General features: G+C 38.3%; 1 protein-coding gene across 1 annotated transcript in view; it reads left to right on the forward strand.

Moving 5' to 3' along the window:
- The window catches only part of DCHS2 (dachsous cadherin-related 2), a 341,195-nt gene that overhangs the window by 238,153 nt on the left and 82,800 nt on the right, over nucleotides 1-20,242 (forward strand). Inside the window, exons 7-10 of the mRNA XM_075544792.1 lie at nucleotides 1,436-1,535; nucleotides 4,167-4,324; nucleotides 5,477-6,320; nucleotides 9,890-10,129. Of these exons, the coding sequence (XP_075400907.1) occupies nucleotides 1,436-1,535; nucleotides 4,167-4,324; nucleotides 5,477-6,320; nucleotides 9,890-10,129 (1,342 nt within the window). The remainder of the gene's footprint in view (nucleotides 1-1,435; nucleotides 1,536-4,166; nucleotides 4,325-5,476; nucleotides 6,321-9,889; nucleotides 10,130-20,242) is intronic.

Here is a 20,242-nt window from a genome sequence, read left to right on the forward strand (position 1 = left end):
GAAGTCCCCAGGCAGTGAATTTTCTTAGTCTGCTTTCTTAATAGTAGCCTACGTGTACATTTGTTTGGAGCGCCATCTTGTGGTAAGAAGTGAGATTTTATCAAATCTGGTTATTTCAAGACAAATAACAGAGGCATCGATAGAGGCATTTTGTAAATAAAATAATTATATGTAGTATTTGAGATCACACATCCATCTTATAATAACATAGTTCTACCCTTCGTATGCAGATATAATGACTTCATTATGAGTAAAGTTCAGAAATAAAGGGTGTTTTCCCAAAAGTGCCTGCATCACTTGGTGCAGGTACCTGAGCAGCAAGTGATGAGCAAGTGGGAACAACCTGTAGCTCTAGAGTGGGAGCTGTGACCCAAGAGACAGTAAAATGGGTCCCTTTGAGCTCATGCACAAACATCCCATCATGTTTTATGATATAATTCTTTTTCATGTCCATGATTTTTTGTTTTATAATGTATACAATAAATCAGTATGTTAATTTGAATAAAATTAATATACTTGAGGCAACTTTTTCATAATTTAAAAATTAATATCACATATAATCATTTCCTATATGAAATGAAAAGTTTGGAAGCCACTGCTCCAAAGCATTTGCTTATCACACTGTGTTCAGATAGACATGGAAAAAATTTTAAGAGATTCTGAGGAAGTTAATCCATTTAACTCAAGCTTCCAAAGCCATATTTAGAGAAATATTTACCAAAGCAAAACATTATTATAGTATGAGGGTGCTTCACAAAGCTCATGGAAATATTTCATTGTATTTTAATTTCATTTCTCCATAAACTTTTTGAAGTACCCTCATATCTTTATGATTTTTAATTAAATCATTAAATTATCTGTAGCTTCATTGGGCAGTTAGATGCAAAACTTGTATATTTCAACAGTGCAGGAAAGTTTCTGTTAATTAATGAAATATGTGTTCTGTAGTAAAGATGGTTTTCTTTTTTTTTCCCCTGGTGAATAAGAAGATGCTGAAAAACTAAACCAAACTCATTGAGTCAATGCTTACTCCTACTCTGAGACTATAACCCTTTATGAGAGTCAAAAGCCCTGTCGTTCTCCTCCAGAGTGACCAGTGGTTTTGAACTCTTAACCTTGCTGATCCCAGCCCAATGCCATTACACACCAGGGCTCTGAGAATTCTTAAAAATACATGGAAAATCTAAGATGATTAATTTTATTCCATTTCCTTCTATTTTTAGACTTGGTTTAAGTGATTCAGATAATTTGTTCAAATTGAATCAAATAGTAAAATTTTTAGATGGATTCAGATCCATATAACTTATATACAGTAGACATTTGAATTTTATGTGAATTTTAAAATCATTTTAAATGCTTTGTAGTAATTTAAAGAGTAATTGACATTTCTTTTTAAATTTTTCACTAATTTGTCAGCCATTTGTTTTAATGACAGGTTCTGGAAGGTCAACCAGTAAATATGTTAGTAACAACTGTGTTTGCAAAAGATCTTGATGAAGGAAGCAATGGAGAAGTCATCTATTCAATATCTTCAGGTAAAAGTCACTAATTCTTAAAGTACTAAGAGCTTCACAACTTTCCTCTTTCAATGGTCAATCATGTATCTACTTCTGACAAAGAGAGGTTCTACTTGATTACTTAAAATGCTCTAGTCAACTCTGATGATAAGATTAACAAAATATACTTCTAGTTTAGAATATCCTTCCATAAACACAGAAGAATTTAAACTCTAATGAAAAATCATAGTAGTGTTTCTATATTCTAAATAGGTTTTATCTGAGAACCGTGAATAAATAGCCCAAATAAATAAATGAATGTTGTCGTCATTGCTGTTTGGTGTCCTTGAGTCCATTCCGATTCATAGAGACCCCGTGTAAAGCAGAATGGAGCACTGCCTGGCCCTGCACCATCCTCACGATCCTTGTCCTGTTGAGCCCATTGTTGCAGCCACTGTGTCCATCCATGAATAGATGAGTAGCTTATTCTAATCTAATCCAAGGAAAAGAGAAACTGCAAACATTCATTCAAGGATCTTCTTTTGGTTATGGGCAGTTTAGGTCAGTAATATCTTTTTTATCTCCCCCCCATTTTATTTTTGATTGGAGAAGAGAATGTATTTATTGGCATACCTATGGGAGAAAATGGGGGTGGAGAGAGAACACACACACACACACACATATGCATATAATAACAGATGAATATAATTGGCTGTAATCTGTTATAGTACTATTATTTAAAAGGAAGCAAAGTCATTCTAAATATTATTTATGAATATATGGACTAGGGATATGCACTCTCCACACTTATGAAAATTGCTACAAGAATGGATGAAAAGAATGAGCTACACAGTTTGTCATTTCTACAAATATTAATTTTTTTCTGAAGGTATGAAATAGTTATTACAATAAGCTTTTTAACTATGTATTACTCAGGCAGAGCAGTAGAAAACCATGAGTATATATATTTTTCTTTTCCTATTTATTTCATACCATCTGATTAGAAAGTAATGACAATGGCAAAATATAAACAATCAGCACATTCTCTAAAGTTCCTATGAGATCACAGCAAGTTCATTAAAGCTAGAAATAACCAATAAAGTTTGCATAATTTTCTGCTCTGGACTCTGAGTTCTCTTAAGGTAAGCTTCCTTTTTTTTATTTGTTTCTTTATCCTCCATAATTGGTAAAGTTCCTGGCTATGATAATAACGCAACGATTGTCAAGTCAGAGTGAAAGAAAGTTTCTAGCTTTGGGCTTTGCCTTGGTACTTTGGATTGTTTGAAGTATTCAGATTTTGTTCAAGAATAAAAGTTGGTAAATTGTAATTAAAAGTATCAATCTATAAATAAGATACATTGTGTGTAAATGTGTTCTATGCCCACCAAAAAGGCCATGAAACAACAATTAATCCGGAAGCCAAGAACACCCCTAATACACAGAATATATTCTCTCCAAATCACTTTCCACCGAAAGCAACCAGGAATGCTTGGAGAAATTGCTACTTCCAGGTCTTGGATAAGAAATCTACAAGATGAATCGGCAACAATTTGTCTACCAGATATCATCTTTAGAAGAATTTTATTTGCATGTGATATTAAGGATGTTACCTGCATTCCACTGAATTGCTTTTCCTTTGAATGGACAAGAATATATATCTCTCTCCTTTTTTCATAGTTCCTGTTTCTTTTTTTAAATTAAAAGATTATTTCACTGGGGGCTCTTACAGTTCTTGCAAGCCGTATATCAATTGTATCAAGCGTATTTGTACATATGTTGCCATCAGTATGTTTTAAACATTTACTTTCTATTTGAGCCCTTGGTATCAGCTCCTCTTTTTCCCTCCCTCCCCTCCTCCCCACCTCCCCTGTGACCCCTGGATAAATTGTAAATTATTATTATTTTCATATCTCACACTGACCACTGTCTCCTTTCCCCCATGGTTTCTGTTGATCATCTCCCTCAGCGGGGCCAGGGGATGGTTATGTGTCGATCATATCTCTTCCAGGTAGTTGCCTTCCAGATTTCTTGAGTCTTTCCAGAGTTGCATTTATTTGTTGAAGCATCTCATTTGGTAGCCAGTCAACTCCTAGAGCCTGTTTTTTCAGTGATTTCAGTACAGATTGGATTTCTTCCTTCGGTACTTCATTTACGCTTTTTTTCTTTAAAGATAATTTTAAGACAATTGGAAATTTGAAAGCAGGTTATATATTTAATAATATTAAGAAGTCATTATTGATTTTGCAAAATAGAATATGTTACATATATATCTATTTCAGAGATGCACGTTGAAATATGTACAAAAGAAAGTATGTGATTTCTGGGCTTTACTTCAAAGTAAAATGGGGGAGGGAAATATATAAATAAGCATATAGATGAAATAATATTGACTTTGAATTGATCATGAATGAAGCTGGGTGATGGACACATGCTAGCTCGTATATCATTTTGTCTACATTTTATATATTTTTACATTTTCAGAATAAAATATTTTAAAATATCGATTACATTTATTATCTGTTTTGCTATTATCTTTATGTTCACACCCCATGGAGATGAAGGCAAATAAATCTTTCATGTACATTTGTGTTAATTATTTAGTTTCTGTATTGTCTATTAACACTAACTTCTTTCTTTTTTGTATGTGTCTGTGTCTGTGCTTGTCTGTAGGAGATAGTTTTGATCACTTTAAGATTGATGCCAACAGTGGAGAAATAAGAACAACTACAAGACTTTCATACGATTATAGTCCTTCCTACAGGATGACTGTAATTGCCAGTGACCAGGGCTTGCCTCCCCTTCAAGGACAGGCGATTATTAATATTCAGGTAATAGGCTGTGGCCATAAATAAAAATGATATTTTGAAGGTTTTGGATGAGGTTTACACCAACACTTGGACTGAAAATACATTAAACTTATGAATACTCTTTATGAAAACTTTACACTTACATGATTACCTTTTGGTTATCGCTAGGGAAGTATATAGATCTAAATAATTTTTAAAATTTGCTTTATGTAATTCCTGAGAAGATATTTACCTTCATCATTATGTGGGCATTTATGTTGCTTTGTCTATGCTGAGGAAAAACTACCATCAATATTGTTATAGATTTCTTTAATTATAACAAAGAGATAACATTTGCAAAGTCTTTATAGTAGAAGAAATTAAGTAAACCAGTCAAAAATAAAATGACTTTGCCTAGCTAGATTTTTCTGGTCATGTACAAGACCATCAGTTATATGCTTTTAGACATATATAATAATTAATACAGAGATGAAAAATAATTAGTACTAAGTATTTCCAAGAGTTCCAAATTATATTTCTTATAAATGAAGGATATTTGAGTAAGCAGGAAATTCTACATGACTATGCTTCATGTCTCTTGTTTCAGATAAACATATAAATGATACTAAAAATTCACACACACACATTATCATTTCATCCATTGTCAATGTATATATTGATCTCTCCTCTTAGGAGTAATTGGACAAACAGCCATTCCCTTGAAGGGTCACAGCAGGAGCTCATCACATTATCACATTTCACCACAAAGTAAGAATTGTGAATTCCTCGCCTTTCTGAAAAGAAAACCCCAAAGACTTCAAGCTCACTGCTATCAAGTTGATTTTGGCTTTTAGTCACCCTCTAAGACAGGGTAGAACCACCCCTCTGGGTTTCCGAGACTGCCACGCTAGCTGTAGAAAGCCTGATCTTTTCCCCACAGAGCAATCAATGGTATTAAACTGCTGGCTTTGTGACTAGCAACCCAACGCATAAACACGATGTCCCGAGGCTCCCAGTTACGTAATCTTCAATTCCGGGGTCATACTGAGAGTTGTATTATGTATAAATATGTTTTCCCACCAATTAATAAATATAGATCTCACAAATGGATTGCATTAACTTTCAAAATAATGTCATAACATGTATCAATACACTCCAAATCCATGGCTTTTTTTCTTCCTTTTCCCCCCTCAGGTGATACCACAATCCAAAGGAAAGGCTATCAGATCTCAGAATATTAGACACTTGGTTATACCAGAAAACCTAAAGCCTGCAAAAATCATGAGTTTGATAAAGTCGCCTGACCACCTTCAACAATATCATAGTGGGAAGTTCCAGTTTTGTATCCTTGCTGCTGACAGGGATGATCATTTTGAAGTTGACAGCTCAACTGGAGACTTGGTCCTTTCTAAGGAACTGGATTATGAAGTGACATCTCATTATCTTTTCAGGGTGGTTACTAATGACAACAGCAAAAGCCCTCCCCTGAGTAGCACAGTCTTCCTTAGTGTGGATGTGGAAGACCAGAATGACCACGCCCCCTCTTTCCAGGACGAGTTCATTGTGATAAGCGTAGAAGAGAACGCTTCCGTAGGTTCCCTGGTCTACGTCTTCAATGCCAAAGATGGTGACGGCAGCTTTCTGAACAGTAGAGTACAATATTTTATGGAAGCCCACCACCCTGGAACAAACCCGTTTCTCATCCATCCCACATTGGGCACATTGGTTACTGCGTCCCTCCTGGACAGGGAGAGCGTTCCCACTGTCATCCTGAAAGTAACCGCGTCTGATCAGGCTGTGAACGTCACAGACCGACGACTAAAGTCACTGATAGCAAAGATAGTGATTTTAGACGTGAACGACCACAGCCCCGCATTCATGTCTTCCCCCCTTGCCCATGTCGAAGAGGATGCTGCCGTGGGCTCCGTAGTGCACCACATAACTGCTGACGATCCAGATGAAGGAAGGAATGGAAAAGTCACATACACAATCCTCTCGGGAAATGAAAACATGGCCTTTCTTCTGGATGAGTCAACAGGTACAGTGCAGACAATGTTGCCCTAAATGAAAGCCCCCAGTCACTTTTCAGGTTCACCCCCTTCATTTTCCTCTTTGTTAAATGATGGTTCTGAAGAAGCAAGTGCTTTAAAACTGTACTTCATTCTGTTACACATGCATGTAGGATAAGCATAGAGACTATAGAGCTTTTGTGTGGCTATTGACAGGGTTTCGTCCCTGGCTCATATTTTCTGGGGTAAATAGATCGTAGCCAACTTCTTCGCCCTTACTGCGCGTCTTCACATGTTGAACAATCAAAAATGAATCAATGTTAAACAAAAGCAAATGAATAGAGACCCCGTCTATTCTGAATTATGGAAGCCCCATGCTTATGAGTAAAACTGTGCTCCATACAACTTTCCTTGTTAATTTTTTAGAACTAGATCGCCAGACTTTTACTTCCAAGAAGTTTCTGGGTGGACTCAAAACACCAGAGTTTCTGTGAATAATGGAACTTATAGGACCAAGATTAAGCTAAAGCATTACCCCCCAAATTTACGTCTAATCTTATACAAGCATACATTTGGAAGTAGCTGGAAATAATATATATTTCTTTAAAAAGTAATGTACTTTTCGAACATTAAGACCCTTGCTTCTTGCATCAGCTGGTAGCAATTCATTGGTTGCAGAAGCGTTTAGTCACTCTTCAGTCCCTTACAGAAATGTCGCTGACTGTCACATCACTTGCCCTGCCAAATAGCACTTATAGAACTTGGATTAAGTTTTAGAAAAGATTTCATATGCAAAGCACGGTTCCTATGGACTTGCAAATGAACTTCCTTTTACCTGCTTTACAAGGAATTTTGAAAGTTAAATGTACTACTATCTTATTCTCTAAAACCAACAATAAATAATAATCTTCTCCACATGAGACTTAGAAAAACTCTCAGATGTATGCCATTTGGCCCAACTTCTAGCAAAAGCTTTACTTGGAATGGGACAGAATGTGTAGGATTTAAAAATCATGATAATATCTGACAATATTCTGTTGGAAAATTTCATCAAAATATTTATTAAATGTTGTACATATGGTCCTAATCTGGGGTGTTTGTTGATCCAACCTAAGTCAGCGGACATATAACCAGACATAGTCACCGATTTCTGTTGGAACCAGGACTCTTCAAGGCCTGTTTCGGTGATACTCACAATGTTATCCAAGATGGCTAATGACTGTTGGTTTCTGATTGTTAAAGATAACGGATGAAGTTAGAACTGTGTCTCAGTAATATAGCTTTCATGAATCTCAAACAGTTGCAGTAGCTGTTTCAGTTGAGATATTTTTGAAAGGCATAGAATGATATTTGCTGAATACATTGTGTGAGACAGATATTTTTTCTACTATAGGCTCATAAATTGTGGGATTGTCAATGGCTTGTGACTATGCAATAGAACGTGATGAAAAATTTGCAACAATAAGTTTCTTCATTGTTTAAATATGAGCTTAAATAGGTTATGCATATTTTAGAGACACAATTAGCAATAAAGAAAAGAATATGTGACTTTTGGAATCATGTAAATATTAAGCGTGAAAAACTTCTCATTTTGCTTACGTGCGTTAGATGCTTAAATGGCTATCGACTGGAGACATGATTTGTTCATGAAAATTATTGTCTAAGTCATCAAGCCTTTGCTCTTTTGGTTAATAAAAAAGACACTTAGCTGAGAATAAGTTTAAAGACAACAATTCTTAAACAAAAACCAAATACCTTTAAAGAATACAGCCATCCTCATATTCCCATTTTTATTTGTAAGTTGTTAATATCCTCCAAAGCAAACCAAACTCACTCCCATTGAGTCTATGCAGACTCGTACCATACCAGCCTTTTCGGACAGGGCAGAGCTAGCTGTCCCTGTGCATTTCCGAGACTGTCATTGCATAGGGGAGCACAAAGCCCAGCCCTTCTCCCGCGGAGTGACTTGTCGTTTCAGGCTGCCAAACTTGCAGACTGCAGGCGAACTCACAACCGCTCTGCTTCCAAGTTAGTATCCTAGCTATTTGAAAACGAAGGTAGGTGTTGATAGGGACATAATTGTGATGTGGTGTGCTCAGTATATAATGGTATTATAAAAATGCCCTGGAGGAGGTTCCTGGCTTCTGCCTTCACAGTCCAAGACCAATTCCTGTGAGGTACAAGTAGGACATCCCTCCATCCGCCAACCATTTTTATTTTTAATCATTCTATTGGGGGCTTATTGGGGGCTTATACAACTCTTATCACAATCCATACATACCTAGTGTCAAGCACATTTGTACATATGTTGCCATTATCATTCTCCAAACACCTGCTTTCTACTTGAGCCCTTGGTATCAGCTCCTCATTTTCCCCCTCCCTCCCCACTTTCCCCTCCCACCTGAACCCTTGATAATTTATAAATTATTATTATTTTGTCATATCTTACAACCATTTTTTAATCAATTCAGAAACCAACCGTCATTCTCACAATATCTTCTACTGCTGGGCTTGAGAATTCATTTCAATGGCCATACAGAACTCACGGTTAAGACTCACAATTATGGTGTTTCTTAGAGAAAATAACATTAAGGAGTAAAAATGCTCAGGATATAAGCTCCTCTTCCCAGCCATATGTGCAAGCACATCTCTCTCTGGTCCTGCACCCCTGAGCCATGAGGCTCCTTTGCCTTTGCCCTGTAGGAGCAATTGTACAAAGCTTTTGTATAGCTGCCGCAGAATGCCTAAAGGGCATGCCACTCCACCATAAGCCTCACCTAAAAGCATTCACCTCCTACTACAATGGATCAGCAAACCAAACTCCCCCAATTAAGTGCCACCAGAGGCACCCCACTCTACAAGCAACACTCTTTTTCAATGGCACTCAGCTTTACTCCCTTTGTGGGGCAGGAAGCCTGCCACTTTGTTTCCTTCTCTTGCTCAGCTCTGCTGCTGCCACTCCCTTGCCAGTTTCACAGCTCTGTGTCCCTGGGATTGAAGAGGTTCAGCTTACAGGGACCTTTGGGACCAAAATACACTCTTTGCTCCTGGCTCTTCTTTCTTAATGGTAGTACTATACCCCTATTCTTGCTCCTTAGATTGCTCACATTCTACCCTACAGGCTGGCAAACTTGACCAATCCCCATATTAGATCTCCAAGTTTTTTTTAATAATCACAGTGAATCTTGTTAGCAATCACTCATGTGCCAATCAATATCAGCATCTTCCCCCATGTTTTCTTACCCAGACCCACCAGAAAAATGGAATATACATCCACTCCTCATAGTCCCACCCAGTTATTTGGACAGATTATAAAGACTATGTCTAGAAGGCCCACATGAAGAAAATCTTTCTAAGCAGATGTGCAGACGCTTCTTGATCTATCCTTTATCACTAAAATTTAAACTGGAATGACTTCTCTAACTTATATTTTTTCTTTTAGAAAATATATCAATGTAAAGTTGTCTTACAAAGATTTATGCGTTGACAGTTAAAGCTCCTGCATTTTTATCAAGTTGGATATGTAAAACCTAGGTAGAGTGCATGATTTCACTAAACAGTATTTACTCTGTACTCTCTCTCTTCTCATACAAAACAGGTATACTAACTTCAGCTTTCCCTTTGGATCACGAAATCAAATCCCAGTATCTTCTCACCACTCTGGCACAGGATGACGGAGTGCCGGCACTTTCGTCATCTCAAACCTTGACAATTACTGTTCTTGATGTAAACGACGAGGCACCAGCATTTACACAGCCCCTGTATAACGCATCCGTTAAGGAAAATAAAAATCCAGGAGAGTTTGTCACGAGGGTGGAAGCTATGGATAGAGATTCAGGTAATTAACAAATATGGATACAATGTTGTTACTGCTCAAAACTCCAAACAAAACCACCACGACATCAACAAAAACAAGCAAGAAAAACACTCAAAGATTACAAATGATATAATTTAAACCTGTTATGGCTCCAGAAACTGAGAGTAGCTACAGGTTAGTTCAAATTTCTTGTACCTCTTTCATTCACGTACACATGAAACACCTGCAGAGGGCAAGATCATGCTCTTTTATCATCTGATTGCACTGGCCTTTATTCTTATTTATAGCAGAGTTACACCTAATTATCATACAATTTCTTCATCTGCTCTTAATAATTAACAGGAGTAAAGAGTCATCATTACTTTTTTTTTTCCAGAGTAGACTATGTAGATGCTCTGATTCAAACAAGACGCCTGGTCTTGGTTTCCTGTGTAAGTCTCACAGTGCACGAGCTCAGATGCTGCCATCGGACTGACTCATGGGGTTACCACGTGCTCGCTGCATAATCCTAAATGAGCCACTGAACCTCACTGCGCCTGTCGGCTCACCTGTGAAGCAGGGCTATCAGCAGTGCTTATTTTGCTGTTCTGTTAATCCGTGTTAATCATAACATTTTACCCTTAGCATTTCAAAACAGAGGGGTAAAAGATGCATTTAGTTGGGATGTTTGGCCTTTGGGAAACACAATCTTTTAATATAATGAATTATGCACGAATGTTTGGGTGCTGCTATGAACATTTCCCAGGGTAACCTCATTTTCTCCCTTTGACCAGAGTGGGGCAGTGTGATCAAAGAGTTTTCCTTGGTATGCTCCAAAACTCAGGACTCAGCTTTCGAATGATCGTGCTTGTCATTTATTTAGCACATTTCTTGGTGCAGTCTCACTTTTTAGCGTAATAGAAACATACTTATGCTTGTGTTTCACCATAATTTAAGTTCAGGAAAGTTCTCTTAGAGTGTTTGTTTACTCTGGTAAACCGAACCACACGGGGGGTTCTGAGCAACACAAAAGCTACATCTCAAAGTTTACAAGCATGCACTTTACCTACCACTGAGGTGATATGATTTAGCAATCATTGACACATGTGAGGTACTGCCATTCATAAATTGGGCATACTTAATATTATTAATTTTCCCTGTTGTAGTGGGTTCAACTGAAATGATATTTTTAATATATTTTCAGAGAAGGAAAGAATTTCTCTAATTTTTTTCATAGATTACCTGAAGATGATCATTGTAAATGCCTACAGTTATTTCTGTCAAATTTCCTGGTTTTTGCATTTTGTTTTTTAGAATTCATGGTCTGTAAACTGTTACTTACAATTAAGTTGAAAATCTACTGACTTGGAAATGATTATGCTGCCTGAGAATTTAGATACAAAACTTTATTTTCCAGTTTTGCATTTATATGAGTGTTAAAATAACGTATCAGTCTCTTCATGAAGCCTATGTTCTGAAGATAACTTTGATTTACTGCAAATATTAATGGTTCTAATGAGGACAGATCCTTTAAGCAAGTGTTTGTGTAAATGCATGTAAATTTTTATGGGTCTGTGTTTTGAATACATTTTCCCTCAATCTTTTTATTTTTTCCTTCTGCTAGTTGGGTTAAAATGATGAAAAAGGATTATGCATGAGAATTAAATGATGTATCAAGATTTTAACAAAACTGGCATCAACTCGGAATTCATGAATGGTTTACTTTATAGTATGTATTTTAAAAAATACTACAATATTACTTAATACTAGGAAGCTCAACATATGTTTTCTGGCATCATACAAGGCAATTCTTCTTCCTCCTCTTCTTTTTAAAATGAAGGCCTGCAGTGTTGTTTGGCATGCACACCCGTGGGGGATAGAGCACTGAATGTTTATGGTGTGTGACTCATGAATTCTAACAGGAATTTCTTCTCTTAAAAAGGGAAAAACAACTAGTATGCTTTAACTAAGTTATTAACACTATTACAGGGTTTGGTACTATCAGAGGTTTATTATTCGAGAGAAGATTCTATCCCTCCAATGTCCCTCCCCCAGTGCCTGGATGACAGATCGCCCCACGAGAGAAGTAGATTCATTCTGACCAATCTTTTTCTACAAGGTCGGTGAAGCTAAAGCAATCCAGCTGTCCATTATTGCAGCAAAGATGCGGAGGCCACAGTTGACCTCCTCCAATCCCATGCCTGATCGCCACAAGGCAGAGGTCAGACATCCATCTTTCTGACCACCTTCCATCTTTCTTCATTCTTTTCTCACTCTAACATTCTCCCGTGGCACTCTGCTTCTGAGCCTCTAATAATTCATTGCAATGGTCACACAGCACTCATAGAAGACACAATTACAGAGTTTATTCGGGAAGTCAACAGGTTACACTTTATAAGAGGAATGCTCTGGATATAGTTTTCCAGTCAGGGTAGTTTCTTCTCTGCCCTGCTGGAAGGCTGAACGCTCTGGCCCTCAGCTACTTGACTTGGCATCTGACTTACATGATTTGACTGTAGCTTCGCTCTCCATCCTCAATTCCAATGGCTCTCACACTGTTTACTCGAGGGCAGAGGGCTGCAGGATGTTCTGTAAATGACTCACACTCCACTAACTCAATGGCATCCACTTGATGTTGACTCATAGAGACCCTATAGGACCCTGTAAGTAGAACTGCTCCTGTGGGTTTCCAAGACTTAAGCTCATTAAGCAGAGCAGCTGGTGATTTTGAACTCCCACCCTTGCAGTTAGCAGCCCAACTTTTAACCACTGTGCCACCATGGCTAGAGAGTAAGTAGTTTAAGCTTGGTGGGACATATGGCCCTGACAGTAGTCATAGATAATCATAAAGAAATAGGTGTGGTTTTATTTCAGTAAAACTTTACTTGCAAAAACAGTTGGAGGGCCATATTTGGCCAGTGGATTCTAGCTCACAGCCCCTGGTCTAACACATGCATCTAATTAAGCTATCTAAATTATTTCCTTATTTCTACTCATTAGGTCAGATTATCATGATACCATCAAAGAACTGAGTCAGTGTGATGCTATATTTGGATGCCAACATGACCAACGTCTCTGCCCAGTAGATTATGGCAGACAGAGGATGAGTTCACATAAAGAAGTGCTTTTGTTCTTACAGGATGAAAACGAGTAGCTTTTGATAGTTCTTATACATGAGTCTAGAGTTGCTTCTCAAAAGATTGTCCCTGGGACCAGTAGCGCCATCTTTGACAGCCTACATAGGACAACGACCATAAAGACTTTCAATTAAAGCCTCTTTATCGAAAATCTCTCTCTGCCTTAAGAAGGGAGTGTACTCTGAACTTTTAGGAAATGGAATGAGGGGAATGTGGCAGGCATGTCACATCCACAGGTAAGTGAAAATATAGAGCTAGCAGGAGTCCAGTTCATGCACGCACCAGCTTCTTCTGAACAAAATGTGTATAAACATGTGTTTGTAATCAGTGGCTGACTGCAGGCAATTTTTGTAAGTGATAACTCTCTTTTTCCCCCCAACTGTTTTATTGGCAAATAATTTACATATCCTATAATTCAACAGTTTAATCATTGAATCATATTGTGATAACTCTTGTCTTCGTCTCATTAGGGTGCTTTCAATTTGAGAGACCCTTGCTATGCCCTAGTGGGGGTAAAGCTTTGAGATCAGGACTAATGTCAATTTTTTAAACAAAGTTCAATGGGCATCTTGGGAAATCATTGCAGTTACACAACACATTTACAGAATTGCGCCTTCACATTGAACAGCGGTATCTAGATGGGTGTAGTGCTATAAGAAAGGTGGGGGAAACCCTCAAAGATGAGCTACAAGAGAGAAGACAGTAAATCACAAAAAAAAGAAGTGAATGTGGGTGAGGTCCGGAATTTTGAGGCAGACTTAAGAACTGCCATTGATAGATGCAATTGCTTCTGAAGTAAGATTTTACACCGTTTGAAATGAACTATTTTAAGTGAACAACTTGGCCTCAGCAGGCTTTCAGGTCTATTAGTGTCAAAAGGGTTGCCCCCAAATCACCCAGCTCAAATAACTGATCTTTCCACCAGTTTTGTAAAGCGATTCAAGGTGATTTTATAAAACTAATTGTAATCAGGGACAAGTTTTGGATTTATCACTATGATCCAGAGAACAAGGTTCAATCACAACAGTGGTTTCTCAATTAATTTTAGAACATTTCTTCCTTATTTTTAGTTCCCCATTACCACATAACCTGCCATAACTCTAAAGAACTATTAATCTAGTTACTATCTCTGTGGATTTACCTATCCTGGATTTCATGTAAAGAAACCCCAAGAACAACTAAATAAAACAGAAAAAGCTACATCCAAGAGAAAGCAGAAGATAACAGAAACTAGAACAAATGAAAAATGGGTCTAAAGCAGGAAACAAATGTTTTACATTTTAATCTAACTCCATCTGCAGTAATATTTTCCAACGCTCTCTGCCTTAGGGTAAGACTTGTTAGCATTTTAGTCAATGTTTGGAGGAAGCTAATGAAGCCTTAATATTCGTGAAGATTCTGCAAATATAGTTGAGGTTTTCCCTGTCATTCACAGCCGTCTACAGAGCAGGTGTTCAGTAGTTAAGCTCTAATACAATTCCCTCTCCACATGGGTTGGCATGTCCCCCTGTGTCGACTTAGGTGACATCTCACTGTGTCCGCTGCTTGTTTTCAGACCAGCCTCTCAACTGCCAATGCTCCGCTCTCTGTTCGGTGGGCACATTTGCTCCCTTCGCCACGCTTTGCTGCAGCACATTCAGTCCCGCTTCATGAGGACAAGTGCTGCTCAGAGCCACAAGGTCATCGTTAATTGTTCTTCGATTAGGGCTTACAATTAAAAGTACGCTCACAATCTGTTTGTGGACCTAAAGTTCATATGTATCCATCGTCCATTTCAGTGGAAGCATTTTCAGCTTTTTGAGAAATAATTAAGTAATCTCCATAAGACATTTGGTAATTCTAATAATAATCTAGCCAAACAGTATGTACAGCTCTTGTTAATATATTTAAACCATTGAATTGTTAATAAAAAAAAGTAGGGGGGAGGTACTATTCCAGAAAAATTAAATTTCAGACTAGATCCAACTCAGATAGCCTTTCCAGGAGACCATTCCTTTCCTGGCCCTTCATCTCTCTTCTAAGGTTCTCCTCTCCCCACCTGTATAGTCTAAATTCTTTTTCTTTTCAAAGTCTCATTTCATCTCTTTTTCTTTCTGTATCTTTCACATTAGTATTGTCTATCTTTGAGTGTTATAAATATAAGATGCATATTTTCTAGTGGAGAAAAAAATCCAAATCAAACAAAAACACAAAACAGTGACTTTTGAGGGGATCTCATGGGTCAGTTAAATCCAAAGAGAGGGAGCAGCACAGAAGGTATGGCAACTGTTTTTTTTGTTTGTTTGTTTTTGAGGGGGGCATTTCAAAATGATAATACAGGATGATCCTGGTGCTTATTATGGAAGAGTTATGAGAAAATAAAGTCCAAGAAAGTTGCATGAACGGATGGTTGTGTGTGTGTGTGTGTGTTTATCACAACACTGCACAAGCTCATTTTTCAAGGGTGGCAAGCACTGTATTATAAGACTGGTAAAACTTTACCCCATCCACCCTAAGGCCCGGATCTTGCCACTTCAGATTTCTTTTTGTACCCTTAACTCAAAGAATATTTCAAAGGCACAAGACTTGAGACCCAGAAGATGCCAAAATTGCCATTTTGATGTGGTGTAAATGGAGGATATGTCAGGAATAATAGCTTTACATTTTGATAAGTTTGTTCAGTGAAGGTTTTGTGTGATTTTGTAGAAATGCTTTTTTAAAAAAAACTTATTCTTGCACAGAGCCTTATTTTGGGAGGGGGGATTCTTTACTGAATGGAAGGCAAAGGGTGACTGGGCATCTTAACCTGAATATCTATTAGCCGCCATTGGAACCATCCTATCAAATAAGATACAGTCAAGAGACATAGTGCTATGAGCTAACACAATGAATTCCAGAATCTCCCTTAAATATACCATCTCAATAAATCTAGCCCAAACCATGTTATAGTTTAGCTTCTTGTGTCTGACATCCTTTGAACTCGTTTCCATGCACATTCCCTAAATTTATGCCCCTCCATCAGAAAATGTTTGCCATTCTTTTGAAATAATGAGCTACCTCCAACAGCGTCATCTCTGTACAGGACTTCTTCCAGGATGCTGAGTTCCAAATCTAGCTATGGGTAACCAAGTACATAAACATGTTTTTGGAAGGTACTTACTGAAAATGTCACCAAGCTTGGGTATGAATTTTTCAGGGCCCTTAATTTTAGGGCTTCCATAAAAGCTTCCTGATTTTTTCTATGACTTGAGCTGTGACTTGACAGCCTCAGCTTACCGTGTTCTTTCTGTGCGTTCCCAGAATGTTAGGAAACAAGCAGCTCACGCTCCTACCTCTTGCTACTATTAGCACCATTTGTTTCTTTCGACAGCTCATCACAAGCACAGGTGATAATTTGCTTGATCATGATATCACTACAAGTCCTGGATTCCTAGCATTCCATTCCCATAGGCAAGATCTCTGCAGAGCATTCAAGGCCAAAGTCATAACCAAACCAGTCCCAGAATCCTGACTACCTAGATTACAGTAGTTGGTGCCAACGACTGTATTACTCAGTGCCCATGCAGGAAAATGATATATTGAAACACAAGTATTGGAAAGCCAAGCAAGTAAAAAGGGGATAACTATAGAAAGAAGCTACCATCCTTAGTATTGAAAAACAAGGAAACCGGTTGAGGTTAGCAGAATCTCTCAAGAAAGCCAGAAAAAAAAAAGATCCACTGAGCCTTACATTTCTGGAAGGGCCAAGGAGAGTGGAAGTCTCAGCAAGTTTGTATTGATGAGTAAAGTATCATTGCTGATTGGGACAATCTGCAATCAGGAAGAAAAATATCCCATCCGCTATCCTTCTAAGTTTAGATCTCCTTCTGCTGCTCCTGTTTGATGGGAAATAGTAGGCCGTCATTTGGCAGTGCACAAACGTGATTTGAAGATCCCCAGAAGACACAGTATAGAGTGATTGGTACACACATGTAACAAATAGTACATCATGTAAATAAAGGAACGGGGGAGGGGGTCTTTAGATGATAGAGGGAATGGACATAGGGAGCAGACACTGCAAAGGCTCAAACAGAAAGAAATTTAGCACAGAACAGAACATAAGCCAGAGTTCCAGGAATACAGTGAGGGAGAAAATAGAGGAGATGACGCTGGAGAGACTCCAGGTCTCAGGATGAGATTTTTGGATGCCCTTTTGCATGCATTCAAACTCTCTTTTCTTCCGCTTTATCTCTTAACTCCTGCTTGTCGTTAGGGGGTCAGCTTCTTCAGAAAGCCTTATATTATTAAGTGGTCTCTTCAAAGTCATGCATACTTAGCTACTTTTCTCTCATTATGTGGAATTTTAATTGCTTGCTTACTTATTTGTATCTCAAAGCACTGTGAGGGTAGAGAATAGTTCTCATTTTTAGAAATTCTGTTCTTAGCACCTAACTGCACCTTGGCACCTAATATCACTCATAATGCCTACTATTGAATGAGTTAATTAAAGAGCAAACTTCCTATTCAATGATTTCATACTCATATATTCTCTCAGGGTCTATAACTGATACCTTTAATTTTGTAGGACCCTGAGGACCAAGGTAATAAAAAATTATTTTCAATTGTACCTTTCCAGTCCTTAGCACTCAGTAAGTATGCCTTGACCAAATAAATACATGAATGAATGAAGCTGCCGAACAGTGCAGATAGTAACTCATCGTCTACATACAGCTGGAAGTAGGTGAATGGCGTGAGCTAACAATTAGGCGGCGGCCAGGCCAAACCCACTCCCATTGAGTTAATTCTGATCACTTGTGACCCTAGGAGACTAAATCTTTACGGGGCAGACAGACTTGTTTTTCCCCTGTGGAGTGGCTAGCAAGTTTGAACCACTGACCTGGCAGTGAGCATCCCAACCCCTCATCTGCATGCCCCTCAGGGCTCCTTGAAGGCCAACAGATCAGTTGTTCTGTACAAAAAGACCCTGCCACTCCAGCCCAGGAAGTAGGAAGAAAATGAGACACGAAGATTTTTTTATACTTCTGAAGATGTTTTCCCCCTTCTAATATGATAGCCTGCAAGATCTGCTGCCAAAGAGAGGACAAGTTAGATGATCAATGAAAATGATCAATTGATTTTATAAACAAGTCGTTGGTGACGATGAAGGAAGGAAGTATGTGGAATTATACTTTAGGTGGAAGCTAGCTGCAGAGAATGGATCACTGCCATACAATCAACTCTGATTCCTAGAAGCCATAAGGGACAGAGTACAACTGTCCCTTAGGGTTCCAGAGGCTGCAACTTTTTACAGAAGTGAAGTGTCTCATTTGTCTCCAGCACAGTGGCTGGTTGGTTCCAACAACCAAACTTTTGGTTCATAGCTAATGTTTACTCCACTGCACTACGAGGGAATGGATACAATGTTTGGAAGAAGAGTACCCTCATAACTAGAGAAAAATGCAGTTAATGGAAAATATTTTCCTGAGAATGACTACACCTGATAAGAAATATCTGAGAATATAGGGAGATTTATCTCTGCTACCAAGACAGAAAGCAGCAGTTAGAAAGGAAAATAGGAGCAGATGTTTGAGAAAGTTCTTGCCCAATGTGTCCAGTTTCTTTGGAAACAGAAAGGGACGTTATCTGTGCGAGTGAGTCAGGTCACGGTCAGAAAAGACAAAGGAAAAAGGAAAGCGTGGTCAAGAGTCCCGAAAGGATGGCCAGGCAGCTCTGGCATTTCAGCAGCAAGCCATGGTGAAATTTTCTCCAACCTCAGCCAACTGCTGCACAGTCAAGGAGATCAGAGACGGTTGTAAGTCTGCCGCACACTCACCTCTCACTAACATTGGGGCTAATTGGATGGCGCGCACTCTTCAGGCCCAGCTTTCCAATTCCTTGCATTAGATAGAACAATCTCCAGTCTTTGCCTGTTTGGCTTCCAAGCTTGATGATGCCATGTGTATTTGGTAGGGTGTGCGCATGACCAACAAGGCACTGATTTCATTCTAAATAAGCCAAAGTGATCCTGTACTATTTAAGTTGCGGACAAATACATTGTGCTAATGGGAGAAAGCGAAATGATGAAGATTTGCATTTGCTTAACCATTCCTATGCTTGATTAGTGTTGGGGATTAAAACTGTTTAGTATAAAATACTAGGGAGTTTTAAAAACACATGAAAAAAATTGAATGAAAAGATAATGGCGTTTTTCATGAAATTTTTGAAGCCCTCTTTATGTGACATGTAATAAATTATGCAACATAATCTTATAGGCACTGTAATAGAATCACTGGATACACAAGTTATTTTATGTCAAAAATTAAATGCTCAAGAATAAAAAGGTGAGGCTCTCCACATGAGGTTTCTAGGTGGAGCAGTTGATACTCCATTACTAAGCAATAAGTTGGTGTGGTCAAGAGGGACCAAAGAAGGCCTGGTGATACTTTCCATAAATGTTGTTCTTGTCGATGTTGTTGGCAGGTTGATCAAGTCAGTTCCAACTCAGTGATCCTATAAGTAGTAGGAGGATGAAACACTGCCCAGTCTTGTGTCATCCTCATAGTTGTTCTTGTTGGAACCCATTATCACATCCCCTGTCCTACCCAATCCCATTGAGGCTCCTCTTTTTCACTGATCCTCTCCTTTAGGAAGCAAGAAATCCTCCTCCAGGAACTGATAATGTGACCAAAGTATGTGAGATGAAGTCTTGCCATTCTCACTTCTAAGGAGCATTCTGGTTGCACTGCTTCCAAGACACATTGGTTTGGTCTTCTGACAGTCCATGATATAGTTAATATTCTTGGCCAACCTGATCATTCAATGGCATCTGTTCTTCCTTATCCATTGCCCCTCTTTGTCATGTCTATGAGGCATTTGAGGCAATTGTCATGTCTATGAGGCATGGCTTGGGTCAGGTGCACCTGTCTTCAAAGTGACTTCCTTGTCTTTTAATGCTTGAAAGAGATCTTTTGTGTTAGATGTACCCAACATAATTTCTTGTTTGATTTACTGAATATTGCTTCCATTATTGTGCATTGATTATGAAGCCAAATGAAATTAA

Source organism: Tenrec ecaudatus, chromosome 3 (assembly GCF_050624435.1).
Source record: "Tenrec ecaudatus isolate mTenEca1 chromosome 3, mTenEca1.hap1, whole genome shotgun sequence".
NCBI lineage: Eukaryota > Metazoa > Chordata > Mammalia > Afrosoricida > Tenrecidae > Tenrec > Tenrec ecaudatus.